The following is an 18,327-nucleotide window of genomic DNA, read 5'->3' as shown; positions in this document are numbered from 1 at the left end:
CTAGCGCCTGTCCTGCATTTCCCGGGGAAAAGACTTCCAGGAGCAGAGCCGCAGGGCGCTAGAGACATCAAGCCCGCCATGACAGTCCCGCTGGGCCCAGGGGAGGTGTCCTTTCAGGACCCATTTCTATTTAAAACATCCAACTTTAAAACAAGGGCCGGATCCGCAAGTTCCTAGGTGGCTATTTTAGAATGACAAGTCGCTACTTCCGATGATAGAATCAATGGGGTTGCTGGAAAGGCAACTGCCAAAGGTGGACTGGGTGAACACAACCAACCCATCCGAACAGCCTCCAAACCCCCCCCCCACCTTTACAAACACAATCACAGCGCATGTGCTGCACTCGCCCCCTTTATCCGAGATGAATCAAAAGGATTGGTCGTTCTTTAACTTACCTGTTAGAGACGAAGAGAATGAGGGCTCGGGGCTGCTATCCTCCAGGCTGTGGGCCACAGGCACGGCACTCGCTCTCCCGCAGAGCAGCAGCTGCGTTGCTAAGGAACCGCTGGCACCACAGAGGCAGGCAGGCAGGCAGCACGGCATCGCCACCCCCACCCCCGCGAGCACCCCCCAGCATCAGGTTTCGCAGGTGAACAGGTAACACTGAAAAATTAACTGGCAGCTCGAGCTACTGCCTGCAGCTAATTACACTAACTGGGGACAACAAAGGAGGCAGGTCGCTTGTCTTGCGCAGGAAGAGGTTGCCTAGTGACCATGTGGAAAAATGCCTCACACTTGGCAGAGCTATCGGATTGGCCATCAGCTCAGCCGCATGGTCTTGGAATGAAAACACTTGTGAAATTCTATCCACCTCCTCCCCTCTGTGCAGCTTTCCAGTTCTGTGGCTCACTCTAAATACACTTAATCTGCCTCCCCTCTCCCCATGCCACCTGATGAGTGTGCACTTAAACCTGCATAGCGCACCAGCTTTCTTCAGGAAAAACTTAATGCCTTTAAATAAAGAGCCTACAAGATGCTGTGACATGTAGTGACGTTTCAGAAACTTTCCCCCCATTCTCCCAATCAATTTAATATAAGCTCTGCTTTAAGGCTTCTTCTTACCGATCTAAGAAAAGGCAGATACAATCAAGCACATTTTAGCTTCAGAATGCTTTTATCTGGTACATTTACTGACCATCTGCATAGTGACACTAAGGGTCTGAAACAAAGCTGCGCAGATATTACTGTCCCTAACATTACCTGTAATAAAAGGTGTCTGTGTGAAGGGGACACAGCATTCATTCATCACAAGTCAGCACCACCTCACAGGATTCTAAATCCCAGACCAAACAGCAGAAATGCAAAAGATAAAAGTCATATTTTATTGCAAAAAATGGTATTTAAAGCAATTGTGACAGAACACTAAAACGTAATTCAAACAGGCACTCAAAAACAAAATAAGAATAAACTAAATATTCAACAGCTCCTGGAATCAAACTCCTTCGATCTTCACCCGTGCCTTCATTTCCTCTCTCTTGCAGTGCTTCTTGCCCCTTTTGTAAATGGGCGAGCTGAGGAACCTGGTGTCTGTGTGCTTGTCTCCGCGTCTCAATTTACTGCAACAAAGCACAAGAGTGAAAGAACACACCAGCAGACAATGGATATCAAGACGGACCCGAGAGACATTTTCATAGCAGCTTTGCTCCCATATACCCTATTTGTCTCTGACAGAGAGTTGAATTTTAGCTGAAACAGTAACTGTAATTAGCCATTCTAAGTTGAAAACAAAAAAATTAACCCATGAGTCTGAATCCCTAAGAGCAGTGGAAATAGTTTGTTTCTATTTTGCAGGATGAGCAGTTTGTTTTTACCCCAGTAGCGGTGCTGTACAAGGTTAGGATGAGAACCGAGGCTGGGGTGCCTCTACAACTGGCCAGCAGGGCGGCCCTCCAGGCACAGGCCTTACCAGTTGATGGGTGGATCTGCGTAGCAGACAGCAGCAGAGGCACATCTCCTCTTCCTCCCCGACTCTTCACCGGAGCAGTGGTTGGTGTTCATCAAACACTTCAGCACTCTTCCATCTACAGCGGGAGGTACAGTTCAACAAAGCAGATGTGAAACGGCCTCATGAAGGAATGTCATCAAATATATGAGTGAGGGCAGAATGAAAACAAATTAACAAGGCCTCTGCCCAGTCAGAATTTAGCACTGAGGAAACAGCTGTCACTTATGCATCACTTGTCATTTGCGCATACCTGGCAAACTGTCTGCTGTTCTCGGGGGCGGGGCCTGTTGAACGGAGGGCTGTGACGGTGACTCCTCACGAGACAGCGCCCCCTGCTGTCTGGGAGGACTGGAGAAACAGCTCTCTGGGGAGGCAGGAAAGAGCTCCCAGGGAGGTCTCTCTTCTGTGACCAGCTTCCTCAGGTCATTCAGGACAGCGGACTGTTCCAGCACAGGCCCCCACTGAGGCTCGGATATGTCCTCCGGGTGCTCAGGAACAGGTGCTTTCCGTTTCCCACTCTGGGATTTCTTTTTACTCGACTGATTCCTGGCTTGATTATTCTGGGCTTTTTTGCTAGTTTCTGACTTCATTGTAGCTGTGGATTTTTCATTGCCATCTTCAGACAACAGAGGATCATAGCTGGGGGATTTGTGATTTCTTTCAGAGTCTACGGACTCGGTGTCTGTTGTCACGAAGAGCACTTTCGTTCTTCTGTGGTTAACAACATCAGGAACAAGCATTTCTCTATGAGTGACAACAAAGGTTAGTCTGTTCGCTGCAGAATCTGTGTTCTGACTTGTGGAGACCTTGTTCATGCTTAAAACATCTCCTTCTTCACTTTTCACTTTAGGCAATTTTTTGTGCATTTTCTTTTTGTCTTTGCTTTCAGAGTTCTGAACTCCAGTCACGCTGCAAGGACCAGCAATTACGTACGTCCGCCTACTGTCTACAGAGTCAGCCACAGATAACAAAGAGTCTGCTTCAGCCTTCCTTCCCCCAGCATTTTCCACACCACTAACATCGCGCAAAGCTGTGCCTGCAGCCTGACAGTCAAGCACTGTGTCACACTCATCTGGTGGTGCTGGGATGCCTGGTTGGCCGTGACCAGCCCACTTCCTCCCATGATCTCTGGGATTTCGGGCATTTTCATTGTGAGAGATCACAAACGTTCTCCTTGGATTTTCCGGCCCAGAAGCGTCAGCCTCCACGCAGCCTAAACCCCCGCTGCCCAGCGAAACGTTCTGGGGAGGTTGGTTTGAAATGTTTCTCGTATCCCTGCGGTCCTTAAGGTTGCGGAAGGTGAAAAACGTTCTCCTGCTGCAGTCGTCGTCGTCGTCCTGCTGCTGCTTGGGAGTAGGCGACCGGTCCTCTCTTAAACCAGGGCCGTGTGGCTCAATCTGCCCGTCTGCGACTCCTGGACCCGTGTCCTTGCCGTGAGCAGTCACCCTCTTCCTCTTCTTCTTCTCCGGTGGCGCCGGGGCTTTCGCACACCTCAGAGCGCCTGCCGCTTGCTCCTTCTTCCTCGGACCCGCCTCGCTCCTCTTCTTCGCCGCTCTTTTGGGGATGCTCTCCACCGTGACGATGGTGGTGGACGCCTCGCTGAAGGTCAACTCCATCTCCGTTTCGAAGGCGGCGGACTCCTGCCTGGGGGGCTCCCCGGGCGGCGGGGGGGCGTCTGGGAGAGGCTCGGCCGTGGACTCGGCACGTGTACCGCGGCCCGCCGGCTCGCCGACGGGGAGACAGCCAGGCTTATCCTGGGTGGGCACCTCTTCAGCATCGGTGTACAAGTCTGTCCATTTCTTCATCTTGACTTCTACCTCACTGGGGCCTCGAGAGGGACGCTCGCTCGCTGGGCACGGACGGGCTGGTGCTGCTTCGGGGTCAGGGTAACAAGAGCTCCCTGCAAGAAAAGACCAGAGCACTGTAAAAGTGTACTGCAACTCATTTCAGGATTATAACGAATCACCAAAGAATAGCTTACCATAGCATAGAATAGGATAGCATACCATAGCATACCAGCTTTATGCTTTATGGTAATTATTTTCAAGAAACCAACACATACAAGGCGACATGTTTTTTTAAATAGTTTTTAGTACTGCAAAAAAAAGCCAACCAACTAAAATACACTCATAATAATTAATGTTGCTAGGAGACCATGTTTCTTATTTGCTTACAGAGACTAGCGAGCAGAAAGGGCTGCTTTCACTTCACAACTCATACAACCTCTCGCCCTCACCCATGGCGAGACCAGCGGTTTCTCGTCTGCCTGTGAAACCATGGCAACCATACAGTGCTTTCACAAAGTTCACAATTTTACAGCTGATGTCAAATTCGTAAAATGTTGCAAAACCGTCATTTTTTTCTGTTACCAAGATTTACTAACCGTTCCGAGAAGTTGGGACTGCAGTTCCCCCTTAAGCTTACAACTGCACTAGAAGTGGAAGAGCGTTTCAAACTCAGCACAAGAGGTACTACTTCACCCAAAGGGTGGTGGGAGTCTGGAACAAGCTACACAGCCATGTAGTTAAAAACACATGATTGTTTCCCACCCATTCCTTTTGGTTTGGGGAACATGTCAAAATCCTATGCCCAGAGAACTTCAGATAGAGTTCGTGGAAATGCTCAGTGGACACCCCAGGTAGGGTAAGGATCAGAATTCTGAATTCTGTACCCTGGCTTCTTTCAAGTAATGGATGAGATCCTCAAATCAATTAACTACTGATTACCACATGGGTTTAATGGGCTTATTGGCCTCCTCTCTTTTAACTTCAATGTTTTCACTGTTTTTAAATGTGTGCATAACAGTAACACGGACACCAGACTTTTTAATTCACCTCTGCGAATTAAAAGAGGCTCGAGTGGGGAGCTGTGACAATGTTTTAAATGAACAACATTAAGCCAAAGTGTTTTTTCTCTCTTAATTCTCAGTGTAGAAACTTGTCTACTTGCCCCTCGCCATACCCATGACACGATCATATCGGATATCAGCACTGTAAAGGTTAACATAGTGAAGTATTAAGGTATAGATTCAAAGCTGCCCTGAACGTATGACAGATAAAAGACAAAAGCATGATACCCAGATGATACCTTTGGAATGTCTTTGTTCAGGCAGTGAAGCCTTTTCTTGCTCAGGCTCGGAGGTGTTTCCCAAGTCAGTTCTGTGGCCCGGTTTCAGATGCTGTTGAACCGGGTCAGATTGGACTTCGGAAGAAGCTTTGCTACCGCCTACGGAGCAGGAAGCTCCTGTCAGCATCCTAGCACTGAACACAAAACCTCTACGTTAATGATGCTGTTGGCCGGAAAAAAAGTGTTCCTTTGTCACACTTCTTTTAAATTTGAAAATTTCCTTAACACAGAAGAAAAAAAATCATAAATACGCCAGAGATGGTGCTCGGGTCCCAGCAGTGTTGGTGGAGAAACACTCACTTCTGAGGGCGTGAAGATCAGAGGAGTCCTTAAATGGACAGAAAACACTGCTGGTTATTCCCACTGAAAGCTCCGTTCTCCAAAAAGCACTGAAAGACTTTGCTACTGATTTCATAGTGCGTTGTTGGAACCGTTTTTGAGATGGCTTTGAGCATTCAAATGTGTAAAGCACTATTAAGGAACAGCAGAAAAAAAAACTTGGATTGGACTGGAATTTAATACTACAGAAATTGGGATTAGAATGCTTTTCCCAACCCAAAAAACTAAAAACACTGCTGAAACAAAACACATGGCATATCCGTTCAACGTCCAACATAAAACTTGACAAAACCCTTGGGATATACTGCATGCTTAAACAATGCAGCCCCTGAGAAAGATCTTCTGCAGGTAGAAGATTCATTCAAATAAAGAGGCCCTTACATCTGCATTAGAGCACAGGTCTGCGGCCGTAGCCATTGTGCTATAAGTACTTTCCAGCAGGTTCCTCAGGAGTGACAGCTGCAGAAAGATAAAGAAACAGTGAGGGAGAGCTTGCTTCATGCATGAGCACAAGAACAGTTACAAGCGAGAGGCCATGTGGCCATTCCAGACCACCTGGGACCAAGCAGATAATTGACCCCTGGACCTCATCCAGCTGATTCTTGAAAGAAACCAGGTTATCGGCTTCAACAACATGGCAGGGTAGCTTGCTGCACGCTCCCCCCACGCTAGAATTGTAGTTCAGCAGCTTATTAACTATACCACAGCAGTATGTTATTAAACATAATAGTTATTTGTACCCTGGCTTCTTTCTAGTAATGGCAAGATGAGAGATTCTCTGGGATCACTTAACCACAAGCAACCAAGCAAGCTCAGTGGGCTGAATTGCCTGTCCTGCATTCTCCACAGTTAAGTTTGGAGTCTTGATTCAACAAGTTCTTACTGGCAATGCCTTATCTGGATATACTGTATTAACACGACAACAGAAGGGAAGAATAAGGCTATTAATACACCCCAATAACAAAAGAAGAAACTACTGCGTGCTCTGAGCCATCGTTTTGTAGCAAGGCTCTTGAACCGCTCCAGCAGAGCGCGAGACCCTTGCCTCCGACCCACCAGCTGGTTTTGCTTGTGCCGATAGGACGCGTTCTCGAAAAACAGCTTATCCACCTCCCTCTGCAGCCGGACCGTCACCATCTCCAGCGCCCGGTACTTCTCCTTCGCGGCCGTGAGAGCCAGGGCCAGGGCCTTGTTGTTGTTCTTCAGGGAGATCTTAAAGATGGAAGAATTGTCTGAGAAGGAAACGAGTGGAGTGAGGAGCAAAGAAAAAAAAAGACAATTGCAAGTTAGGGATGTGGGGTGCACAATTATGAAGGGCAGGTGGCGTCGAAGCAGCCGTACCCAAGATAATTTGTATTGGGAGCAGCAGCTTTTAGCATCACTAGCGAAAAGGACCAATTTTAAGCAGAGCATGCAACGCGCATTAGGTCAAGAACTACAATGCACGCCAGACAGAAATAGACAAATGGACCTTTTCCTGCAAAACAACACCCACAAACTTGTGAAGGCACTTTAGTTGTGAAAGCACGACAGTTAAAGGGTGTTACATATTCTCGCCTCCCCCCACAGCGAAGGTGCTGCTCTACATACTGATGTTTTTGGACTTTATCTTGGAAGCCAGCGACAAGTTCAGCTTGGCTGCTTTCAGAGGCCCTTGCTTCTTGCCAGCCATGATCTCCCGGATGTCAGCAATGGCAGAGTAGCTTGGAGACACCATGGTCAGGGGAGGCCTGGAGACAGAAAAAGAGCAGAAGAAGCACATGTACACAGTAGTGTACCTGTCCCAGTATTCCCGGCTTGAGAGAAGTGACACACACACAGTAGGTATCTGTCCCAGTATCCCTGGCTTGAGAGAAGTGACACACACACAGTAGTTATCTGTCCCAGTATTCCCTGCCTGAGAGAAGTGACACACACACAGTAGTTATCTGTCCCAGTATTCCCTGCCTGAGAGAAGTGACACACACACAGTAGTTATCTGTCCCAGTATTCCCTGCCTGAGAGAAGTGACACACACACAGTAGGTATCTATCCCAGTATCCCTGGCCTGAGAGAAGTGACACACACACAGTAGGTATCTGTCCCAGTATCCCTGGCCTGAGAGAAGTGACACACACACAGTAGTTATCTGTCCCAGTATCCCTGGCTTGAGAGAAGTGACACACACACAGTAGTTATCTGTCCCAGTATTCCTGGCCTGAGAGAAGTGACACACACACTGTAGGTATCTGTCCCAGTATTCCTGGCCTGAGAGAAGTGACACACACACTGTAGGTATCTGTCCCAGTATACCTACAGGTAGCATTCAGCCATCACATCCAACAGGTATCCTCTCATTTAACAATGACATAAAAAACAAAATTAAACATTAAGTGAAGTGCTGAAATTTCCTCAGCAGCCTAACAGATCCCCAATGTCCAATAAACAGTCATATCTATTCCAGAAAAATGGTTTTAGTCAAGAGGAGGCCATTCTGCTCGAAGAGCTCTTGTGGCAGTTAGTCGCGAACTGATTCCAGGATCTAACACAGCAGTCTCTTGGAAGCACACAAGGTTTTGACTTCAACAAGATGACATGAATGAGAGCAGCATTACTGTTTTTTTACACGACAGCGCTTTTTGATTCGTTATTCTTGTGCCGATGTGCGGCCCAGCTTTCCTGAGAAGCTCAAGGCCAGTTAACAGCCCCCCAATTACTGAGATGTAATTGTCATGTAAGGACTTTTTTATGGACATTAATCTCGATGAAAAACGCGCGTCTTAAACTTTTAGATAATTATATGCTGCTCTGGCAATTCATCGTATCGGCACAATATTACTACTACTTTCTACAACATTAGTCCTCTGTAGTTAATCGCTAATCAATAAAGATACAAGCAAGGCATCATCGTTTGTTTCAAATACAAAAAGCCGCAAGGGTGGAATCATTTAAAAGCATTTTGCACAGATGCTGTATTATCCTGAAAATGTCCGGTGTACACTAATATTATTTGACTAATCATTAAAAAGAGAGCTAGGGACGACAGTGAAAAATGTGCCTTATAGCGTCACTGCCTATGAAATTCAAATGTTTGAACATATCGCATCTCCGTTGGAAATTATCACCATAAGCTACTACACCTAGCTTGAAGCTTTGCTATACGCTTACACGTTATCCCAGACATGTGGCAAAGTCTGTCTTACTTACTATGGCGAGACGATCACCACGGTAAAGATGATATTTTTATTTAAAACGTCCTCACTTCAAATCCAAACAACGCGCAAACCAAACGACCACCCACCAGCCGGTTCAAAAGTGAAGTCCCGCCTCCCTGCCGAAAGCCAACGGCCAATCACAAACCGCCTCCGCACCGGACGCGCTGCGACCGGCTGCCACCTACTGGAAGGCGTCTTTATTACCGACGCGGATTAACTTGGTAGGGGTGATGTATTCATATCAGCGCCTCCAGAGAAATCCCATTCAGAAATTATTTTCTGTATGTATTTTTCTCATTTTTAATGAGTTGTAATAATAATGCCAATGTTCCCAATGTCGTACCAAAAAAAGTGTCTGGTCTGACCTATAATGGCGTGGAATACAGATCAAATATTCCTTAATTGGAAACGATCTCTTAAAAAGGCACATCGACGAATTAAAGGAATGTCCTTCAGTGGCCGAGTCAAATTCTTGAATCTGACAGAAAATCTGTGGTAAGACTCACAACTTTTAATGCTGCCAAAGGAGTTTCCAGCAAGCATTTATTCAGGGCTGAAAAGGGATGAAATCTCCAGTCTTCACATGAAACAGATCAGACTAAAGAAACTGAAATCTCCAGTCTTCAGATGAAACCGTTCAGATTGAACAAGATGAGACCTCCAGTCTTCAGATGAAACCATTCAAATTGAACAATATATCAGCTCATATATCATACTGCTGTCCCTGGAGTATCCGTATCCCATGTGGGAAGTGCTCTGTGACCAGGGCTGAGTGGGGATTGTGAGAAGTGGCAGCCATTACTCACCAGAAGCCCCAATGCACACCAGATCCGTGAGTAACTGCTTCACAAACTGAATTAGGGAGTACGTTTAGGGAGAACTGATTGTGTATATGTGTTGTGACACCCCTACTCTTTCAAAAAAGTGCTGTAACCTAGACATCAGAACTTCAAATGTATAATCTTATGCAAAGGATGACACCTCCTACAGAAGAGTGTCTCTGGTCACCCTACTGAAGTCACTGGTTTGGACATTCTGAACCCAAACCACCTCTTACAGCAGCAATCTGGTTTTCCTCTTACTCCGAGGTCTCTGGTCCCTGTACTGACCAGGCCCAGCCTTGCTTAGTTTCTGAGATCCAACAAAATCAGAGCACTTTGTGGTAACATTGCTGACCGAGCTGTGAAACATCAACAATTTTTCTAGATGGCCTGCTTACCTGCAGTGACCCAAACTCTTCCTGTTGTCTTGCCTGTGCCTACGACACTAGTACACTCCTCTACTCTCTAACTCTAGCTGTTGCCTTCAGTACCTGTGTCATTAGTACACTCCTCTACTCTCTAACTCTACTGTTGATGTTAGTACCTGTGTCACTAGTACACTCCTCTACTCTCTAACTCTACTGTTGTCTTCAGTATCTGTGTCACCAGTACACTCCTCTACTCTCTAACTCTACTGTTGATGTCAGTACCTGTGTCACCAGTACACTCCTCTACTCTCTAACTCTACTGTTGATGTCAGTACCTGTGTCACCAGTACACTCCTCTACTCTCTAACTCTACTGTTGACGTCAGTACCTGTGTCACTAGTACACTCCTCTACTCTCTAACTCTACTGTTGTCTTCAGTATCTGTGTCACCAGTACACTCCTCTACTCTCTAACTCTACTGTTGTCTTCAGTACCTGTGTCAGTAGTGCACTCCTCTACTCTCTAACTCTACTGTTGATGTCAGTACCTGTGTCACTAGTACACTCCTCTACTCTCTAACTCTACTGTTGATGTCAGTACCTGTGTCACCAGTACACTCCTCTACTCTCTAACTCTACTGTTGTCTTCAGTACCTGTGTCACTAGTACTCTCCTCTACTCTCTAACTCTACTGTTGACGTCAGTACCTGTGTCACCAGTACACTCCTCTACTCTCTAACTCTACTGTTGATGTCAGTACCTGTGTCACCAGTACACTCCTCTACTCTCTTACTCTACTGTTGTCTTCAGTACCTGTGTCAGTAGTGCACTCCTCTACTCTCTAACTCTACTGTTGATGTCAGTACCTGTGTCACCAGTACACTCCTCTACTCTCTAACTCTACTGTTGATGTCAGTACCTGTGTCAGTAGTGCACTCCTCTACTCTCTAACTCTACTGTTGATGTCAGTACCTGTGTCACCAGTACACTCCTCTACTCTCTAACTCTACTGTTGACGTCAGTACCTGTGTCACCAGTACACTCCTCTACTCTCTAACTCTACTGTTGTCTTCAGTACCTGTGTCACTAGTGCACTCCTCTACTCTTTCACCAGCTGTATTTAATATTTTGGCCTACGGTACATTTTTGTGTCGTCTCCTTAAGGCATTTATAGATCCAGCCTCGGTCCTCAAGAAGAACTCAGTTAATGGCCTGGCTGGCCGATTCATTGCGTGATGAATACATAGTACTGCAAGCGATGAAGCAAGTCGGAGTGCAGTTTAATAGCTTTAATGAAATAGAGAAAAACAAACTGAAATCCTGATGGTTCGAGCCATAGAAGCTAAAAAGTATACCAAAAATCTTAATTTCAAAATGCTGAAGCTCCAGAGCTCACGAAGCCCCCCCCACAAAAAGGGCTGAGTAACGGTATTTGACACACATGGTTTTTCACATTTGACAGGTCTACCGCACTTCAGATCTCACTAGAGATGCGGTAAAAATAGAGAACCCCAAACAACGCCTTCCAGAGAGGTGCGAGGCGAGCTGCGACTTCCCCTCGTGAGTAACCAGAGCTGAGCGGACCAGCCGGAGGAGCGAGGAGCACAGCAGGTGAGTGAGCCTCCGTCGCACGTGAGCATCCCTACAGCTGAGATCCACAGCCGCTCAAGTGTTTGAATTGAGCTGAAAAATAATCATCATAATAAATATACATATTTAATAAAGTTAAATTTAAATAAATGTATAATAATAAATATTTTAAATAATAGGTATTACAATGTATTTGTAGTATTATCTATCCTGTGTGAGGGTGTGCGCAGTTTGAATGCATAAATCAACAAATGAACGAGTCCGTGTTAACAAAAAGATAACGACGCGTTTTTTGATGTGAAACAGAAATTCGGTTCTTGGAAAACAATAACAACTTTTATTTCTGAAGAAATTGAAGCAGGTGAGGAGATCAGACGGAACATCAGAAGGTGTGCTATGGATCGCACGACGAGCGATGAACTGGCGGATTTGGAAACGAGATTTTTTTCTTAGAAATCAGGATTGCAGCACTTTGTCACGATTGCCTATAAACCTGCCATATATAATAAAGTTTATCATTACTGTAGCTTGAAGGACATAACAAATTTATCCCAAAAGTGAGTGAATCAAAAGCTAAAACACAATAGCCTAAAAGGGTTCAAGAAGTCATTTAGGTTCAAGACAAGGCAGAAGAGAGCACTTGATTAACTTTTTAACAAACAACCAGTTAAAGAAAAAAGAGTACATGGAATAGCAAGCACAGGTAAAAATCATATTACAAAACGCCAGGAAAGGAACGGGAATATTGCAATGAATAAGAATAAGAATAAGAATAAGAATAGTTATTCCAATATGATAACAGCAAAAGAATTGTCAAGCATGAAGAAAATATTTCAGAACCAAAATAGGAACCTTCTAGACAACATCCGTAAGGGATACACACAGGGCTCATGAGCTGGTGTATTAAGGTTTTCTGAAGACTTCTGAAGAAAGTTTCCATTAACAGATGAATTCTCAAATTGCAGGCATTGGGCGTTGAGGAAACTGCAAGTGTCTGGTTTTTGAGAATTGGTTATGAAACAGGAATCAGAGGGATAGGGGAGGGGTGAATACTCAGATTGGAGAGGTGTGACGAGTGGAGAACCACAGGGATCTGTACTAGGACCAATGTGTGGTAATCTGTGAGTTTCAGGACTGCCCCAAGTCAGGTGTGTGGTGCTGAAACAGAACCAATTACTGTAGACATAAGCAGAAGGAAGAACACTGACTCATGTGGAAATATCTGTGCATCCTCAATAAATCACCTATTGAGAACTATATAGTCTGAAATAAAGGAATGAATTCTTAATTAGCAGGTTGAGGAGAGACGGTCTGTGAGCTGGAGATGTTGGAAATACTGCAGTTTAAGTTGGGAATTTTTGAAACCAAGAGACCAGGGAACAGAAAAAGTCTCACCAAGCACGCAGAGCAATTCCTGGCAGCTGTTAGTACAGGTGATTAGGGGCCCAGCTGGGAAAAAACACGGCAGAAAGAGGGGTCCCCCAGGGCTAGGACTGAGAACCCCTGCTCTACTGAATCACGAGCACTGACAGTTCGAAGGGGAGGTTTAATACTGGGGTCTCAGACTCAGGACTGAAGGGTCTTCTGGTTTTTGTTCCATCCACGTTCTGTTCCACAGCTGATCCAATTATATAATTAACTGCTTGATTGGAATACTTTCATCCATCCAATTTTCTAAATGCTTCATCTAATTTGGGGTGGTGCGGTGGCTCTGTGGCTAAGGAAGTGGCTGGAAGGTTGCCGGTTCAAACAGCTGGCAGAAAAATCCTACTCCGGTGGGCCCCTGAGCAAGGCCCTTAACCCCAACTGCACCAGGGGTGTTGAACAATGGCTGACCCTGCGCTCTGACCCCAGTACTACACCCCTGCCCCCCCTTCTGCCCTTCCTCTGTCTCCCCTTCAGACACCCCCAACTCCATTTCTCTCCAGCTCCATCCCCCATCTTCACTGAAGTATATCATTGAAGACAAGACTTCTCACCTAATGCACCTCAGGGTGCAGAACTGAAAGTCTGAACACAGCATGCTTTATAACGGCTAAAAACTCACTGTGAAGCTCTGCATAACTGATCGTTTTCTAGCAACCTCACGAAATGAGAAGTAAACTTCTCACATAGTGCAGCTTTTCACAGTTTTACAGAACTCTGATCCTTCTCTGACAGTCTCGTTGAGTGCCAACCAGTGTGAGACAGTGCCTTTTAACTTTCATGCTGTGTTCTTCTTCTTCTTCCTAATCTGTTTTGGACCCAATTAGACATGTGGGTTCTGCAAAACGTGTTTTTTTTCTGGATTCCTCCTGAAGCTGAGAGGCCTGTCTTTTGCGGACATCAGCAATAGCTAGACTGTCATCACGCAGACAATGCCTTATCATCCATCAGCAAGAGTTCACATTGGTCATTCTGAAAGAACCAAAAACGTGATATCTTAAATCTAGAGCATCATTACTTTCATGTCATAAAATGATCTGTACATCACATGTAACTTTCCATGAAAGTTATTTTGTCAAAGTAAATTTGTAGAAGAAACAAAGGAAGACTGTACAGCTCATCTGTCAAGAGGTGTTACCATGAAAAACTAAGAACAGGTTTCCCCCCTGCCCAAAAAGAAATCGACATGTCAAGACATATCTTACTTCATCTGCACGGCATATTACTGCAACCGAATTCTATTACAACTACATCACATCTGTGATATTGTACTCATTAGAGCGCGAGCTCTGATATGAGAAAGAAAAGGCTTACAGTATGTTCACAAGGTACGCTAACGGGTAACTATACCCTCACACCTGCAGACCGCGGCAATATTGGAAACATATTTTTTTTATTTTCACATAACAGTAGTGGACATAAATATGAATTCTTTAATAAACTCATTATCCTTGTGTTTGTCTTATGCGCAAACATGAAGCGATGAGCTCACAGTCCTTGTATCTGTGTGTTGCCGGCCAGTCCTTGGTGTAGAATACAGCGGGAGGGCTCACCTGCCCTCTGAAGACACAGGTATGGGCGCCTGTGTTACATCCTCAGGTGAAGTCGAGTCGTCTGCAGTCTGCAATGTAAAGACTCAGACATGTTTGCTTGTCCTGCTCCATGAAGTTGGCCACCCGCCCGTCGAACAGCACAAACAACGAAACTCACCGCAATCGTTAGAGCTGCGTTTGTGCCGGTTTGAGGCGCTGCAAGTAGCGTTTGTGCTGCTTTCGTTTCCGAGATATAGCGCCTTGTTTTTTTTTTTCGGTAATCACGTGACTATCTACAAGGAAGTTTACAGGTACCAACAAACTCGGTACTTGAACTCCTGATTGTGATGAATACAATGGGGGCAGTTTGTTTACCGAGTCTGTCTGGTCGAGTGGGGTGGATGTTTCCTCTGTCACTCTGACGTACAAAACAGCAAAGTCACGACCACCAGATCTTTCAGTTGTGATCTTTTGATCAGTTGACCCCAGACTTTGCAGCCTTTACGCGAATAAACAGTCTTACATTTAGGGAGGAGTTACTATGTTAGTTCATTGGGTTAGGTGTTTTCTTTTAATTTTTAACCACGTTCTCGAAAACGTATTGCTTGTGTACTCCTTTCATTGGTGAAGAGACACCAGTTTCCAAATTACCGCTGGTACAACACGAGAGCCCATATTCACATTTTCAGGTATTAGTTTCAAGAAAGATATAATTCAACAATAAAAAGCAAACATGAAAGCACGAGCATAATAATATAATGATCATAGACTTTACATTTCCATTCATTTTTTAAGTACAAAGCAGAAGGTGTTTCCCCTACCTTAAATATACGATTAAAATTGTTCAAATACCATGTATTCATTACAGAAAGCAGCGGAGACAGTTAAATTGCAAATAAAAAATATATTTATTTCGAAGAGATCGGGACACTGTGAATCAATAAAGACGTTAAAAAAATAAGCCGATGTAGTTATTTTGCAAATAAGCAAAGCATTGTAAAAATAGATTCTCATTGACAGTAAACAAGCCGATCCACCTGGCGCTGCTCGCTTGAACAGCTCTCAGACCCGTGATTGGCTAAACCCCCAACAGCTCGGGCCGCGATTGGGTGAAGAGTGAGAATCGACACTCTGATTGGGTACAGCGCCACAGCGGAAGTTCCGAGAACATGTAGACACACAGGTGATGGATGTTCTTCTTGGTCCAAATACTGTAGCCCCGGTTAACCGTGTGTGCTGTATGAGCACGCTGGATATACAAGAACACATCCATTGGTTTTTCCAATTACTGATCAATCTAAGAGAAGTCGCACTGAGGTCAAAACTGATTAGCAGACAAAGAATGTCAAGGCATTCACAGCGCATTCACGACTCCGATAGCATGTCACGATAGGAGTGCGCGCATCACGATCACATCGCGATACCCATTGCGACTGGCGCACTGTCATGGCGCCACTGTCGCGACATTAAGTCCATATATCGCGATATGACATACCCTGACAAAACGCCCCGCCCCCGTGTCGCGACATGAAAGGTCCTATATCGCGATATGACATGCCCAGCCAAACCCCCCCCCTCCCCCCATGTCGCGACATGAAGCCCGTATATCGTGATATGACATACCCCGACAAAATGCCCTGCCCCCATGTCACAACATGGAGTCCATATATTGCGATAGGACATACCCTGACAGGAGATGCTGACCCCATGTCACGGCACAAAGTCCATATATCGCGACACGTCCTATCTGGGTATATGATATGAGACCTTTGTTGCGACAGTGGTGCCAGGGTGGCATGGAAGCAAGGTGCCAGTCGTGATATACACTGCCGCGATATACATGTATCACTATCATAACATGGTGCGGAGGTCTTGTCGCGATGGTATTCCACAGTTACGCGTTTGACAACAGAAACGGTTTAACATACATTACAACCACAGGTTTATGTCATAGATGGTTAACTTGTTGGCATGCGTCATGTCTTAGTATTATTCACATCTAAGGAGACTCATATGTTTATGGATACTGATTGTCTTTAAAATGTTAAGGGTACGAGCTAAACTGTAACAGAGCGCTTGAACTCGGCAGACCGATCAGCAGGAAACCAAGGCGCTATATCTCGGGAACGAAAGCAGCACAAACGCTACTTTCAACGGCACAAACCGGCACAAACGTAGCACTAACGAATGAGGTGGGTTTCATCGTTTGTGCTGTCTGTAGGGAGCCAACTTCACGGAGCTTTTAACTTGCCTTTAAATATTCAGCGGACTTGAGCATAACATAGCAGAAGAACGTGCACGCACGTGTGGGTTTCAGAGGTTGGAGTAAATGCATCGCCCCAAGGGTAATATCGAGTGAGGCGCCATGAGAATAAAAATGCGAAGGTATTAAAATATTAAGATCTGAAGATCTTGTTTGATCCTTCATGATGCTTTTAAACTTGTATGAAACCCACGAAATTAGTATTCTATTTTCGATGCCAGAAGACACCTAATTTGTAAATTCGTGACTTCCCACAAGACTTAACACTGAATTGTTATAGTCGTACTACATTGCTAACCAATTAATCGTACCTTTAATTGCAAGAATGGTCCGCTAACAAAAGCGTCAAATACATATTTTGGATGTATTTTAGCTCTGTAAACGTCGTTCACTTAAAAATACTGCAGGGCATTTAGAGGCGATCTGAATAATTATCTGTAAAATGCACACTCGCATCTATCCGTCAATATTATCTTAATGTTATTCATGCATTCCAAATCTTTTTTTGCGTTTAAACGAGATATTTGCTGCACTCAAATGAGATAACATTGCGTTTAAACGCGATTGTTACTTCATGAATAATATTGCCTATTATATAAATATCTTGCAATATACAGAATATATATAATGTATGCATTAACATTATTTCATACATAGTAGCATTGTCTTTAACAACAGAAGAAACTCGTCACACTCCTCTTTGTGCAAATTAATTAATTTAAAAGAGCGTTTGTCCTGTCCTCGGTGAGCATTCCTGGGTTACAAACGTGTCTTTTTCACCATTTCTGTGAAAAGCAGAAATGACACGGCTCACGTAAAACTGCAGAAACATGTACTTTACAGTTTTTGCCTAATCTTTAAACAATGAACAGAATACATTTACCATGACTTGACAGTAAGACTATAGTAATACCTATTAGTAGATTACTGTTACTGTTGGTCCATCGTTGAATCTTTAAGCACAGAAAACCTTAAAAGCCTTTAGCCTACGATTACAATAAATATATGTGAACCTGGTATTATTTGGTATTGAAGGGAAAAACAAGAAAAATAAGTATTTCTGTGTCAGTTTGTACAGACATACATGTAAAGAGATACTGTCAAGCAAAATTGAAAACAGTTCCAGCATGGCACACAAGCCGTAGCCAACAGAGTGACATAATTATGAAGAAAGTCCTGGTGCTGGCAAGGAGTTAGCAGCACAATTTATTGTAAGTATCTCATTTAAACGTAAGTATCTCGTTAAAACGCAATATTATCTCGTTTAAAGGCAATACATTTTTTTCCCCGTGGCGCTAATCAGCTTCCGTATTTATATCCCAATACTGCAATATTTGCACGCCTCCGTGCCCTAGAAATGAGAGAACTACAAGCAACACTTCGAGGAAGGTGCGAGGAGCAGCTCAGGATTCCCCTCATAAATAAGAGCGCAGCCAGGGAGCCTCATCAGCGCGGGACAGAGCCGGGTGAGTGACGCTCCTTCACGTGGGAGCGGCCCACAGGCTGCAGCCCAGCCCTGGGACAAGCACCTTAACTGCTACTGTATGTACGGGATTCAGTACATTGAGGGGAATCATGTCTTTGTATTGCAAAAGTACGGTCGTATCCAATTCAATGCATTCTCGCGTTTGAGAGACGAGGTGCGATTTAAATGCACAGAAAAAGATAAAAAGATTTACTTCATGTTAACTAAGCACTGACATTTCTTTCTAAATTTTAGGAACG

At 44.7% G+C, this 18,327-nt stretch overlaps 1 protein-coding gene across 1 annotated transcript; it reads right to left on the bottom strand.

Moving 5' to 3' along the window:
* Positions 1-1,308: 1,308 nt before the first annotated feature.
* sgo2 (shugoshin 2) lies at positions 1,309-8,706 on the bottom strand. The gene is made up of 9 exons (XM_088930629.1): positions 8,597-8,706; positions 7,001-7,140; positions 6,467-6,642; positions 5,792-5,869; positions 5,323-5,399; positions 5,033-5,199; positions 2,196-3,845; positions 1,907-2,021; positions 1,309-1,556 (listed from the first exon to the last, which is right to left on the bottom strand). The coding sequence occupies exons 2-9, from the start codon at positions 7,125-7,127 to the stop codon at positions 1,433-1,435; spliced, it is 2,514 nt and encodes an 837-aa protein (XP_088786755.1). The 5' UTR covers positions 7,128-7,140; positions 8,597-8,706; the 3' UTR covers positions 1,309-1,432.
* Positions 8,707-18,327: the final 9,621 nt, after the last annotated feature.

This window comes from Atractosteus spatula, chromosome 13, assembly GCF_055471065.1.
Source record: "Atractosteus spatula isolate fAtrSpa1 chromosome 13, fAtrSpa1.hap1, whole genome shotgun sequence".
NCBI lineage: Eukaryota > Metazoa > Chordata > Actinopteri > Semionotiformes > Lepisosteidae > Atractosteus > Atractosteus spatula.
Note: the sequence above shows the minus strand (reverse complement) of the source record. Positions and strands in the feature narration are given on the sequence as shown.

Excerpts from the sequence above, each read along its gene's own strand:
- sgo2 (XM_088930629.1), bottom strand. The coding sequence starts at position 7,127 with ATGGTGTCTCCAAGCTACTCTGCCATTGCTGACATCCGGGAGATCATG. Across the intron at positions 5,400-5,791 it reads ACCTGTGCTCTAATGCAGAT|GACTCCTCTGATCTTCACGC; the intron begins GTAAGGGCCTCT and ends TGTCCATTTAAG. Across the intron at positions 1,557-1,906 it reads GCAGATCCACCCATCAACTG|TAAATTGAGACGCGGAGACA; the intron begins GTAAGGCCTGTG and ends GCTTTGTTGCAG.